General features: G+C 36.7%; 1 protein-coding gene across 1 annotated transcript in view; it reads right to left on the bottom strand.

Annotated features, from left to right (window-relative positions):
* The window catches only part of GRID1 (glutamate ionotropic receptor delta type subunit 1), a 536,616-nt gene that overhangs the window by 84,869 nt on the left and 436,502 nt on the right, over positions 1-15,245 (bottom strand). The window contains exons 7-8 of the mRNA XM_030487824.1: positions 14,719-14,880; positions 13,949-14,068 (exon numbers count right to left, since the gene is read on the bottom strand). Coding sequence (XP_030343684.1) covers positions 13,949-14,068; positions 14,719-14,880 — 282 coding nt within the window. The remainder of the gene's footprint in view (positions 1-13,948; positions 14,069-14,718; positions 14,881-15,245) is intronic.

The following is a 15,245-nucleotide window of genomic DNA, read 5'->3' as shown; positions in this document are numbered from 1 at the left end:
TTGCTGCAGCCTGACTAACTACCAGGGAGCAATGAGGATTATTAATGTGGGCAGGCTGCAGTGGGAGATGCAGGAGGGAAGAGAGCTGAAGAGATCCTTGCTGCTCCAATTCCTCTTGTACTTCCAGGAGATCCTGCTGACTCTTTTTCTTTGCTTCATAAAGGGTGAGAAAACAGGTCATTTTATCTTCAAAATCCGGTATCAATACTCAAAACACCTACCATAAATCCTCCTGCACAAAGACACCAGCAAAATGAGTACAGGTTCTTTAAGTACACTTTGCTCAAAATCTGTGAGAACAAAGATAATCTGGCAGATGGCAGGAACAGTGGTCAGGGAAAGATTCTCTCTGAAGTGCTCTAAGTGGTCAAGAAACAGGCTGTACTTGTGCTCTTCAACTGAAGCCAGAGGATACATATAGTAAGGGCAACTGATGTATTTTAAGCAATGAAATTTGCTTCCTCGTTTTGCTAGGATAAAATATTGTAAGGGCAGCTACAGCTCAACCTATACATGTGGTGAACTCCTATGACATTTTATAGCCAACATATATATATATAAAGAACATATATATGTTATAAAGAACATATAGAATAAACAAAATTTGCAGGCAATGCATTTTTTCTTGAACAAGACAAAAAGGAATTAAACATCTTAAGTGTGCAATTAATGCAAATAAGAAAGAGAAGATTGCTGCTTTATGCTAGGCAGTGCCAGCAGACTTCAACTTAACAGGCTTTGCACATGTCAGAGAGAGAATAAATTCAAACCTCATTCTCTCAACCAATATTGACCCCTTCCAACTAGAAAACTTCCCTTAAGATGGAGGTTATTTATTTTCCAAAGCAGAGTCTCTCTGTGGCAGACACAAAGGTTTTAGTGATGGTGGCTCTGACTTTTCACAGATGACTCAGCTCCCAGGTAATAATTACTTTCATGTCCTCATCAGATTATCCAATATTGAACTATAGTTATACTCAACAAATTCCCCTGAATGATCACAGCAAGTCACCAATGGAGAAACTATGATTTGCTGGGATGCTGAATATCCCTGCCCCCATGACTGGTTCATTAAAGTACCACCTTGAAACATGAAAGACATTGCTACAGAGGTGTTGACAAGACAGTCCATATGAGCCAGCAATATACCTTTGCAGCCCAGAAATCCAGCCATATTCTGGGCTGCATTAAAGGAAGTGTGGCCAACAAGTCAAGGGAGCTGATTCTTCCCTTCTACTCCTCTCTCGTGATACCCCACCTGGAGTACTGTGTTCAGCTCTGGGGCCCCAACATAAAAAAGACCTGTCGGAGCAAGTGCAGAGGAGGGCCATGAAGATGATCAGATGGCTGGAGCACCTCTCCTATGAAGACAGGCTGAGAGAGCTGGGCTTGTTCAGCCTGAAGAAGAGAAGGCTCCGGGGAGACCTTAGAGCAGCTTCCAGTACTTAAAGGGGGCCTACAAGAAATCTTGGGAGGGACTTTTTACAAGGGCATGTGGTGACAGGACAAGGGGGAATGGCTTTAAACTGAAAGAGTGTAGGTTTAGATCAGATATTAGCAAGAAGTTCTTTACTGTGGTGGTGGTGAGACACTGGAACAGGTTGCCCAGAGAAGTTGTGGTTGACTCACCCCTGGAAGTGTTCAAGGCCAGGCTGGATGGGACTCTGAGCAACCTGGTCTAGTGGAAGGTGTTCCTGCCCATGGCACCGGGGGTTGGAACTAGATGATCTTTAAGGTCCCTTCCAACCCAAAACATTCTATGACACTATGTTTTGCCTGCATCGTACTTGATAAAACAGACCACTAGCACTGTGGTAAGCTCTCTTGTGAACCTGAAAAATCATAATAAATTATACTGAAAAACTAATGTAATTGCAATAATTGTTCTAAAGCCAAAACTACTTAATGCCTTTAAATTTTCATTAATTCTGAAAAATGCCTCTTTAGCCTAATCTGAACTCTTTCCTTATGAAATCTGATTGTCACCAAAAGCTGAATATATTAACAAAAGACAATCCAATCCATATTTTCCATTTGTTCTCCACTGGATACAATAAATTACTGTTTTGCACTGAATCCTGAGAATGGAAGAAATAGAAAAAGATCATTGTGTATTGCTAATTAAAAAGATTCAACAGAAGTCATCTTGCATACAGTGTTATGATGGTGGTAAGTCATGGCTGACATAGAATTGATAATGCACAGAAGTCTTATAATACCACCCATAGACAAATATACAGAAATACATAAATAATGAAAACATATATGTAAACATCTCCCTTTCTTATTCTTAGATTTAACACTAGGCATTTATTTACATTTTTTCCCCTTTTTTATCAAATCAAAGCACACCTCAGACAACATAGTTACAGATCTTGGAACAATTCATCTTGTCTTTGCCCAAACCCTCCACTGAGACGCAAAAACAGAAACAGAGAGGAAACCAATACTGATTTGAATTCTACTCTGTCATATTGATTTGTGGAATGAATACCATCTATTTAACCTCTCAGTTCACCGTATGACTATATGTTTTGTTCTATTAAGAAGTTGTGGTTAGGCAGCACAGAGCCAGATTGCACACAGGGTCACACTGAATTGCTTCCAGAAACAGGGGAGATTATGGCTTCCATAGAGGGAAATGATAATCCTCCACAGAGAGAAGCTTTCAGTGTGCAGGATACAATACACAAGCAAGGACCATGTAAGGTGGGCATGAATCTGGTGGATGCATAAGAGGAAGAGAAACAGAAACAGAGAGCAAGAGCCTGACATAAGAGATTCATCTTGAGAACAAGAGATTGGATATTTCATTTTAATTAAAGAAGTCAGTGAAATGTCCTGTAATGAGTGTCAAACTAGAGTAGCAGACTCTGTGGGCTGTACCCTAGATTCAGATTCACTCTTTCATTTTAAGCCAGCTCAGCCAGCAAATCTGTGTTTTCTGCTTCACTGGTTACTGCGTCCCTATTTGTGTTCAAATGAAAAAAATCTCTAGATGCTGAATGTCCTTTCAGTGAGCCTATCGAGGAAAAGTCCTCCTCTGAATACACACAAACCTATCGCCATTAATGAAAACTAATAACAAAATCTCAGTGCGCTTCCCTCATGCTCATAAAATACTTTGTGCTCTCTTTTGCCCTTGCTTACCCTAATAAAACCATGGAGTAACACTTATTTCTCTTTACAATATCTAGTGGAACTACCTTGAAATACACTAAGGCAGTTCAGAAAACCTACTAAGAAATAGTTTACTCCCAATTATTCATTTTAAAACTGATGAGAGAGGAAACAAAAAAAAAGGGGCAGACAAACCTTCAGATTCAACTCCAGAAGTGTGCCTCTCTCTCCTCAAGTTTGAACTGTGAGCAGCAGTGTTTGTTATACCTAGCCTGAAAAACATACCTTACACCAAAAAACTATTCCTCCCTATCTTAACAAACATCCTGGAGAAGTCCCAATACTAAGTGTTCTCAAAACTTAGATTTGATAGCATTTTTCTGTTAGGATGGCAAAACTATAACCACATGGTTTATGTATTACACCATAATAATAATATTAATAAAGTTAACTACCTGACCAACTCTCGGTATAACAAATCCATAGCTTCCAGGTGCTACTGAAATGTAAATAGCTACAGTGACCTTGAGTCGAATGGCATCTTGAATGAGAGTATACAGAATGAGAGCTTAGTTTAGATTCAATACAGCTCAGACAGCAATCTTACAAAGTATCTACTAACTTGTGCTTTACCATATTATTTATCTTATGGCAGAATAAATTGCACATAAAGCTTTAAGAAAATTATAGATGGTGCTAGAACTACTCCAACTGAAATATTCTCATACCATTAAATATCACCCATGCTTTTAGTTCCTGAATATTAGCTTGTTTTTCATCCATGTAAGCAATTGCCAATTCTTGCACCTGTCTAGGGCTTCCTTCTAGTAAAGGCTCCAGGGACTAAGTGCTACCCTCAGTTGCCTATCTGCCCAAGCACTGTATTTTGAAAGCTTCAGCCTGTTTTGTTAAAGAATACCTATTTTTTCACTCTGTAAACCTTCTGTATATTTAGATAACAGTCCTTACTTCAAAACAAAACAAATGCCCAAGAACTGATATCAGCCAGATACCATCCCTAGATGGTATCATCTCAACTATTTTAAAACATACCTACTTCTCTCATAGCATTGTAACCAAATTTCATGAATGGACAGAATTTTAAGAATTGGAGACTTTATAATGAGCAATGCAGGGAGATACAGCAGTCAACCTGCTGAAACCAACAATTCACGTGACAGGTTGGTAAAATCACCAGTATGTTAGTTAACATACCAGTATGTTAGTAACACAAAACAGTCATTGCCACTCTCACCACAGACACGTTACCCCAGAAAACAGCATATGTAGTAAAAAGGATTTGCTTCCCCACTTGTTTTCCCAGAGTTTTATGATGGTGGGAGAAAGAGTATGACCAGGCAAGATGGCACAGAAACTTCAGACACAGCAGGAACATCTGCAGATGCTGTCCTGAGTAAAGCACTAAGAGGGGACCTTTCAGTGGTATTCCAATTGAGAGGAATTCACTGCTATAAGCAAGCAAGCCCTTTTTCTTCTCCTTAATTGTCATGTTCACGGAAACTGACCTTGGCAAGCAATTTTAAAGCAAATAACTGATGTCAGATTTAACTACTTTTATACTGTTTCGTTTTCTGAAAGCAAGCCTGTATCTGGCTACCTGCTTTGGCCAATAACGAGCAGCAGCATCTTTCCCCTTAACTCTTCTACTATAACAGAGAGTCCCTGTATTTATTTTTTGGGTTGTTTTTTTTTTTTTTTTACTTTTTATTACATCTGCTTTCCAACAAAGCCCAATTGTTGGAAGTCTTCAGACCTCATCAAAAAAGTCTATGGGACTTTGAAATTCACCTTTCCGTAAAAAAGATATTGTTGTGAGTGAGGTAGATGTTGTCAGGCTGGAGCTGGTTTACTACATTAAAGAAATGCTCTGTTTCAGAGATTTACTTCATGCATTTGAAGAATTACATGATCATCCTTCATTCAATGATCTCAAAGCACAGTACAAAAGTTAATAATGAATATGGAAAGAGAGTTACATCACTGAGTTTTTCATGGCATCTAAATTCATAGGCAAAATACTCTATAAAACCCTAATGGCCTTACGGCATGCAATCAGATGCTTTTGCAATTTTCAGTTTCACAACAGGTATATAATTGTTCATAAGATAATTTTGACTGCAAAGGTGATTTGGCCACTTAAGATATCAGGCTTCAGCTCTTCTATATGATACTTCTGTCTGGTTGACACTATACTAACAGGATGCTTTCTGAGCCTGCCCTGTCTTCATGAAATAAAAGCTGCATTTATGTGACTGTCAGCAAAGTACACCTCTTCTTTATGATAGACCTCACCATTTCAGGTCCAATTGTCATTTCAGGTTATTAACATTTTTTAAGATCTACGTGACCTGGAATCCAGCTACCTAAATCACCTCTGTCCCATTTTTCATTCAGTCTACTGGCAATTATATATTTTACTTAAAATAGCTAAGGCACAGCTTCCTAGGGCAAACAGGGTGACGTATCTGACAGATTCAACCTCTGGAAATCATTCCAAATAATCTCCATCAAAAGTGGATTTTGGTGAGTTTTAGTATTCAAGGCGTTTGTCTTGTTGGGTAATTTTCTGCCCCTTAGGTCTAAGTGGAATTCAAATGTGTTGGTGAATTTAATAGCTATTTCAGCCTATGGCAACATCAACAATTGATTTTTAAAATACTGTCTGTATTTTTAATTATTATTGTGTTCTGCTCATATACCGCTTTTATGCTGGAAATTCTGAAAATGTATGCGTATATTATTATATATTGCTTAAAGAAATATATTTTGTTGTCAACATACAACTTAAAAATGTGTCCTGTTAGCAATCACATTGTGGGGGAGCTCTATCATATATTTGTATATCACACTCATTAACATACTAAAAATAGACATACTATAATCTGATAGCTTACCACATAGATGCCATGCTCAAAAAGTATATTCAATTTTGAGAGCTCCTGATACTGTTTCCCTTTCAGTAAAAGGATGTTGTCTCAAAATGGAAAACAAGTTTTATTTTGTGACATCTGTGTATTTACCCAAGTATATAAATTTGTTCACTCCTATAGCAAGAGGTGTCGTGGTACTGGAGAAGGCATAATTCTTCCCTTGATATGGGCTGACATTGATTATAGATTGTACCTATTAAAGGTAAAACTGAGTGTTTTCCATGTGGTCTGAAAACAGAAAGTCCTCAATTTAAAGGCAGTTCTGCCAGGAACTGGAACACCAGCAGGCAATCTCTGCCAAGTACCGTTATTTCAGTGCATTAGTCAATGCAGACAAAGAGGTTTAATCAGAACTCTGATGCCCTCTTGCATGTATCTTTCCAAAACTGTAAGCTGAGGAATTAAGGTTATTCTTTTTTTAAGTATAATGAAATTAAAGAATCAAGCCAAGGAAGTCAGATAGCTTGTGGCACTTTGTGACAAAGAAGTTCCTCATGTGCCTCATTTGGGCTGACCATTAAGATATCTTACCATTAAACTTGTCTCTTGAAAACCTGCATGTGAGAGGGTTTACTAGTATACAGTAATATAACCTGGCACAAAATGGCAGAAATAACAGCAAAAATAGAAAGGGAATTTTTATTAACTTCTATTCCTGCTGCTTATTTTAATGGAACTAAACAGACACAATAAAATTTTCTTAACAATGATACGGCATGAACAAATACCTTAATTACTTGCATTTAAACATCCACTTTTTGACATATCGAATATATCAGAGCACAGGAAGACAACATAGTTATCCTGGAATTTAAAATTACTGCTGAAATAAATTACTCCATAAAATATGCTTGGAACCTACATGTATTTGCAGTTCAGCAAATTACATAAATCAACAATAATTAGAAGAATTAAATGTATTTCAAACACTAAAGAAAGGAAACTCTGCATGTTCTCCCTCAACATATAGTCCTTGCAACTCTCCATGATACTGAAATCATGCTACAAACAAAGATTTGATTTTTGATTTGTTAGTTAAAATAACTGAGCTTGTATTTTGGCATTATCATTGATATCTTTCTAAGTGATTTTACTAAACAGACAGTATGCTAAAAATGCTAGTCTGACACTCAACAGAAAGTTCTTCTGGTTTCGGTGTGATTTTTAATCAAAGATATTTCCTACAACAGAAATTAAAAAAAAAAAAAAAAAAAAAAAGACTGTCCCTTTTTCCTGGAGTAGTGAGCTTATAGCCTTTGTTCGAGATTGATGCTGTGCAAAAGAGAATAGCAAATAATCTCTCTTTGGATTATCAAAAAGGTAAAAAGAATTTGTGAAGCTTTTTTCAAATACTTTCTATTTTCTTTGGTGTTAAGCTCAGAAAATCTTCACCTGTTTCCCAATGGACACTTGAGCACAGAATTCTTTATAAGCTGAGCTACAGAAAGGGGCTTTCTCTTCATCACATTCTGAATACTTTCCTAGGATCTATCAATTAATTACAGGAGTTTTTGATGAAAACTCCATAATTAAAGATGTAACTGTTTTTAGAATACTGATTTTAATGCTTCTAACATTCCAATTTTATGCGATATTGCATACGTGTTAAAAAAGAAGAATGTTATACCCAAGACTCATTATAATCTGGTAAGTATGACATAGCATGTGACTTAGGAGTTAAATAGAATTTCTAAACATACAGGCAGTGTTGCATGTGGGCTGAGAAAAATTCAGCAGCTTCCTAATTTCTGTAGATATCCTGGCCCTGCTCATAACACAGATATGGCTGATTTTTAAAATCTAGCCTCAAGCTTCATGCTGTGAAAATGTCATACAAACAGATGAACAGTCTTCAAAAGAGGAAGACCAGCATGATCTTATGCTTGGAGGAATTCCAACCAAAATTTGCAAGACATCCCTTTTACTTGGGGTTGACACTGGTATAATTTGCAAATACATACAGCAAATACAAGTAACAGTTTACACAAAATCATGGGTCCCATTGGCAATGCTTTCCAAAACATAAAATAAGTAAAAAACCCCAAACTTGAAAAGAACTATGTATCACATATTTGCAACAAAAAATGCATTTGAAACTTGCTTACCTACTTTTCAGTATAGTGAGCTGTAATTTTACAATGAAAGCATACAGAACATCAAATATTTCAATTACAAAAACAAACAAACAAAATAATAATAATAAAAAAATAATTGGGCAAACAGGGACCCCCCCCTTCATTTCAGAAAAAACACTCAAGTTCATCGTGTTTCTTCTCTAGTATTCTTCCGTAGTTTAAAACTTGATCATAGCTATTTCCTACCTGTTCAGCTGTATTTTTCACCATGAATAATTCAATTTATGGTATTTCCAAGGAATGCATTTATTTTTACTCTTCACATCCATCTTTACAGAAAATTACAACTAAAAATTGAAGGAGGTTTCTTATTTTAGTAAAATATTCCAGATTTTTCTTCAGTTCGACTAAACGTATTTCTAGGGTGAATTGCAATACTGTTTTTCCAAATTATTCTACCATGACAATCAACTGAAGCAGAAAGTTCAACCAAGTGTAAACATGTGGAAATTGTATTTTACCTAGAATGAGAGGACTATTAGCACTTCCTTTTGCGAGGTATCTGAGGACCCTTAGTGATAACAAGTAGCCAAGACTCCTTACACTTCAGCTGAAAAATACTTTGGCAACATAGATTAAACCAAATTACTATACCCAAGTGCATGTTTATGAAGTGCTCAAACAGGATGCAGGCATCTGTTCTGCAGCTAAATTCAAGCAATTTAGTTATGCATTTTTCCATATGAGTAAAACTGATTAAATTACGGTAGTAACCACCTAAGATAGTTCTCTTTAGTATATACCTTTTAGTGGCATATGATGTGACTTGGTAATATTCTTGCAGATGACAGCACTTAATACTGCAGACCCCTAAAAATACAGTTCCTTTCTGCAATGAATAAGCAGCATAGGATTTCTCATCATGATAATTATGAGATTTTGTCTAAAAGTAAGAATCCCAATTAAAGCACTGTATCAGAATTCAAAAATACGGTTTCAGCAACTGTGGAACTTCAGAAAACTACTCACAGCGATTTCTGCAATCTGCCTCAGAAGTGCTGCAGGAAACAAGTATGACTGTTTATGAAGCAGATGATATTTCAAGAAAAACTAATTTAAAAAAATTAAAACATACCAACTGACAGAGCTGAATAGCCAATGTTAAACGTTATCATTTTGAACAGAATGTTTTTTATGAAATACAGCATGTGTGTAAACCATCAATTCTGCCTTCATTACAGCCAGTCTGGGAAAGATTTGCAGATTGCTTTATAAAAAATATGATCCCTGTCATAAAATAAACTAAATAACAACATAATTTCACACTTACAGAAGATCTTCCTGTCAAGAAGAAGATAATAATAAAGCTCCTTACAGGCGTTATCTAACTAAGCTTAATCACATTCCTACAAGGGCAGTTAGTTGTTATGGTGTTCTCTGCATACATGGTCAAATGAGAACAAAGAGTTTTATACCTCAGGAACTCACTGTGAATTAGTGAGTTTCTAGGAATACCACCCTGGAGTCCTGACTCCCTGATTTTTGCTCTTGCAGCTGGATCATTAAACTATTAGATTGTACAGAATCCACCCAACTGTAGAAACATAAGAAATATGAAACAGCTCAGATGTTCTGAAACGTACAGCAAGGCTTTCATTAATAAGAACTGATAATACAGATGGTATATATGGAGGGAATTAATATAGTCCTAACCTCCTTTCCAACTTCATGTTCCTTGGATTGTGGAAGTGGGACATAGTTCTTCACTGACAATTCCAAACGAGCTCTGAAGGGATGGTCTGTCATACAATTAGGAATATACAGTTTTTAATACTATGATTCATTCAATTTCTTAACATTATCAGCTAAATGTTTTTGCTAGAGTTGAGGGTTTTGAGGGTTTTTTGTTTGTTTGTTTTTTTCTTTATCAGACTTAAAAACTTTGTACAAAGCAGACAAGTATGCTTAACTCCATGATACAGATGGGGATAGTGAGCCAATGAAGCAAAGGGACGTAATGATCATTTCCCAGCCATTAGCCATTGTCAGTGCTGGGAATGAACCAAAGGCTCAGGAAGCTTAAGGTAGAAGATATAAAAATGTAAACATACAAGAAATATTGGACAGAGCCTTGGGCGACATGGTTTAGTGCGACGTGTCCCTGCCCATGGCAAGGGGGTTGGAACTAGATGATCTTAAGGTCCTTTCCAACCCTAACTAGTCTATGATTCTATATGAGAGGAGGGGGAGAAAGAGGGAAATCATAAAGAACTAATAAACAAGAATTTAAAATTAAAATAAAAATAATTTAAAAAGCACATTGGTAACTCTAAATCAGAGGAAGAATGTTCAAAGGTGAGTTAACCCAGCAGTTAAGTCTGGTAATGAATTTGCTGCATGCACCCTTAGCATGGGGGGGTGGACATAAAAGATGAAATGAGAAGAAAGGGGTTTTTACCTGCTACAAATGCAAATCAAAAAATGTCAAAGGGTTTTGAATATAACAGGCTATTAGTCTCATGCCTTCTGCTCCATATGCTTCACCTAAACACTTTATAACACTTTTCCTTTTTTTTTCCAAGTTCTACTTCCTCTGTGTTTCTTTCATTCTTTTTTTAAACATTAGTGTGGCATCAGCCACATGGGTTTGGATTTTCTATATATATACACACACACAGATTGCCAGGTTGCTACTTTTAAAGGTGTTTACAGACATTAGGAACATAAATCATACTGAATATCGTCAAATAATAGGCACTTAAGCCTTTTCAGTTTCTCTGACAATCTTCAATTTTCGAACACCCTAATAAGTCACCACACTGATCTCTCTTTTAAGCACGAATACACCATGCTTTCTCAACCTCTACATGCACATAGTGAATAGAAGGCAATCATCTGAGCTTTTTGTAAAGCAAGGTAGTATACTTTAAGGGACATACCCTGTTCTTTTATGTTTAAACCAAATTAGAGCATTTTCTTAAGTTTCCCTTTCACTAGAGTAAACCCAAACAAAGGAAGAAGAAAACACACACACAAAATACACAAAAGCCACTATCAGCCTTTACTACAAAATTATGTTGTTCGATTTGTGGTATAAAGGAGAAGGCATATTCAGCTAGTAAATACATATATTTACTTGCAGTCATAACTCAGTCACAGCTAGTGGAAACAGCAATTGTCTGCAGAAAGATCAGATCTCACGGCAGCTGTGAAAATCCAAGATGGGTTACTATCTTGGACATTCTCCTAGGAGCCTTTCTGGTGGAAATGATCCCTGAGAAATTTTCTAAGGGATGTTCAGTATTAAAAGTGCACTAGCTTTTGACTGGATTTCCTCTAAGGCTGAACACTCAATGTTATACTTTTTTGCCGTACCCTGTCACTGATCCTAAGGGCAAAGTTTTCTTGCAGGGTCAGGGCAGGGGTGGATAAATACAGATGCTCTCCATACAGAGGAAAAGAAAACCATGTGGAAAGAACCCTCTATTTTTCACCAAACACTTGTTCTTCCACAGCTACACCTGAGGAAAGGCTGATATGGAAACAACTGGCAATAATCAGGATTGATCTCTCACTCAAGTAATATAAATGAGACAAGCATGACTTTCTGAGCTTTTAAAAGTACTTCTAAGCTGCAAAATATTTTTGCTGCAACAATAAAAAGTCAGGCTGTCTAAATAATTGAATACCAGTAGTTGCATGGTAATTTTGCTCCAAGTATCATCTCTTCCAAGTTCTGTAGACTTCTCTAGCATATTGGTGACTTTTTACTCTATACATTAGGCTAAACGAATCATTTTCAGAACTTCATTTTAGCTCCAGAACTTCATTTTAGCTCAGAATAGTATTCCACAGCCAGCAGCTTTTTACTCATTTAGAATTACACTCCCTTTCATTTTGGGAACTGAATAATGTTCTGCATTTAACATCCAAAGAGTTAAGCTGTTTTATAGTAACCGCCTAATCCCAAAATAGCACATTAGGGATAAAAAGTGACCAGTAGTATATCAGTTTAGCCATTTTAGTTATTTTCCCATTTAGTCATTTTACCTATTTCTTTGCCTTGTCTTTCTTTTTCAGTGGTATTTTAGTTGTCTCCACTTCACACATCTGGATTCTGTCTCAGTTTGGTCAGAGTGCTACACATACTGAAGTAAGTGCTTCTGTATATATGCTACCATATTCGAAACATATATTAGAACAAAAAGTAATAATGTGTACTCACACCTCATAATTTCCCTTTAAGGCCTCAAACCTGTTCTGAGTGGTAATCATGCCAATTTTACTGAAAGGTAAATTGAAGCTTAAAGCGATTATGTGACTCACTCAAAGTTACTTGGGAATTCTGTAACAAAATGGAACCAAGCTCAAACACCCCATGGCATCCATCTGCTAGGGATAACCCAGCACAGACAGGACACTCATGCTTTTCTGTAGTGGCAGCTGGAAACAGAGTAGGATAGTTCACAGCATCTCACATAGCACCGGATACTTCTGTTTTGCGTACTTGTGCATAAAGTGGGTTGGATACTTCTGTTCATGAAATATAATTGCTTCCTAGATCTTCTCAGCCAACACTATTTTATTAAATAGGCAGCACTGATTCTAAAATTAAGAGAATTTTTCATCATTCAGGTAGTGCTTAGAACTTAGAATTCCTCATTTGCAGAAGAAATCTAGAAATGAAAGTGAATTGAGAAATAGCCTTTTCTGGTCATTACAATAAAGGAGGGTGCCTAGCCAACCTGAAGTCTTCAGAGACTTTTTTTTTTTTTTGGCAACACAAGTTTTTTCAATTATATCCCCTGAAGCTTTATGCATTTTAAATACTTCTTTTCCTTCGTTGAATTTCTAATAGATATTGGAAGCTTTTGGCTCCATGTCCAGAATCCTCATACCAAATTAGACTCAGAAAGAATCTCAGGTTTAGCTGCTTAAGATGATAATGTAAACACAAGTTCTTTGCTTGTTTTTCCATTTAGACTTGTGTAATTCAGGTGAATCCAAACAAAACTCAGAAAACAATGGTTAGATGAAAAAAGAAAATGTCAAAAATTTTAATTCATCATGGAATCTTCTTTGATCAGCTCTGCTTACTATAGAATCCATTGATTGTAACATCTATATTTCAACCTGTTGACCAGCTCAGGGGCATTTTGTAGCTTGGGTTCCAGTTGGAACCTAACTGTTCAGTAGAGAGTTTCAGGTATTTTTGAATCATCCCCTCTGCATGAACATGTTCAAGGTAGCCTTCTCAGCCCGTGACAATTTATGTTACTAATCCCATGGAACCAGTTTAACTGCCTTCTAATCCCTACTATTGATAGGTCATCCTTTACACTATATAGCATCACCCATTTGGGAAATTACCTTCTCCAGAGTTTTTTGTATTTATTTATCTCAAATTCTTGCAGCAGCTATACTTGAAACATTTTTGTGTGTTTAAGTACTTTATATTCTCAGTTAGCTTCCTTACTAAGACAAGTGCCAGTTATATCAATTATATCTTAATTAAAAATAAAATACATGAGCAGAATTGTGTAATCTTCACTATTAAGTTCACGGTATTGTTATGGCACTGCATCATTACTGCACAGGTGGAAACAACTTGCAGGACTCCTGCCTACCAATATAAAATTATCTTTCATGATTTAAATGTGTAAGATATTAGAAAGTATTTCTCTTACAGTAAATTTATTCTGCAGTGCAGCACTAATTCATTCTTAAAGAACAACATTTTCTCCTGTGAAGTAGAATGTATATTACTTAAGGAAAAGAGAGAAAGAAGCAGCATATCTTTACCCTCCGCACATCTTTGCCAAATGTTTCGCTGTAACTAGTGCCCAGTATTTCAAATTGAACATAGGGGTTGGCGCCATCTTCTCTGAACTCCATAACACCAGTAAGCCCAGTTATATGGCCCTAAGGAAATAAATTTCAGAAATTTTAGAATAGAACAGTTTTGCCTTTATAAGATTCCAGTGAACTCCAATGTGGTGATTACATGTTCTTCAATGGCTCACACATAGCACCAGACACAAGAAATTTTTTTTAGAAAAAGTTTTTAGAAAATTACTTTTGGAAGAAAGCCATCAGGTCTTCATCATTCACAGAGACAGGCCTCAAACAAAAGAAGGACCTTGGTGGACCATAAGACAACAGCCCTTTCAGTATAATTGAGGGCAGGAGGTTCAGTTCTGCGACTGAATATGAAGGCATGAACTCTAAGTCCGAAACAAAGAGCGTGCCTGCTGTGCTCCCAAGAAAGGCATGAAGAAAATCTAAAATTTAAGTATTATCAAAACCTCTCTGTGAAATTACCACAGAGTTTGATTTTGGGTTTTTTAAGAACAAAAGTAGAACATACACCATTGGAGCAACGTTGCAGTGTTTCTAACTTGTTTGTCATAAATCACTCATTTAATAGCTGTAGATCATTCCTGGTACTTGTCAATTGTAATAAATCAAATAAAATTTGAATAAAAGTCAAAAACCTCCTGAAAAGCTAATCTCACGTAGGAATGTAGCAAGTCTTTCAATTGCTCACATAATTGTGTTTTATCTATTCTCACCTTCTTAATAGTCTCTAGCATGGATCGTCCTCCATTCCAAGGTTTGGTGGATTTCCTCATACAGTTCAAACTTGCCATGCTGTGCCATTTCCTGTCCTCCAGTTTTCTGTGGAAAGCATTGGCCAGCATGAGCACACTGTCATAGAGGTACAGGTTGGAAACCTGCAAACAATAATAAGAATGAGCCTCTTTGTTCATTTAAGAATCCTTTTGAAGAAACTGTAAACAAACCCAAAAAAGATAGAAGGAAAAACTAAAAGCTGGATAGTTTGACGTATTCAACAGTCAAGGCAATTGAGACAAATATCAGAGCTCACTCCCACCTTCTTTCCTGCTTGGCACCTGGGCCCTTCTGGCCAAGGGACGCTAGCACACTTGCGTTGCCTGTGCATTACCAGCACCACTGCACTGCAATGTTATAAAGACGTAAGAGATCACACTTCAAATATAAACTCAAGCTGTAGAAGGAGTACGGCTATCTATCAATAAAAGAGAAGGACTGCTACTTTGTCAGTCCTTTCAACAAG

This window comes from Strigops habroptila, chromosome 5 (assembly GCF_004027225.2).
Source record: "Strigops habroptila isolate Jane chromosome 5, bStrHab1.2.pri, whole genome shotgun sequence".
Lineage (NCBI taxonomy): Eukaryota > Metazoa > Chordata > Aves > Psittaciformes > Psittacidae > Strigops > Strigops habroptila.
The sequence above is the reverse complement of the archived record's forward strand: the minus strand, read 5'-3'. Positions and strand labels throughout refer to the sequence as shown.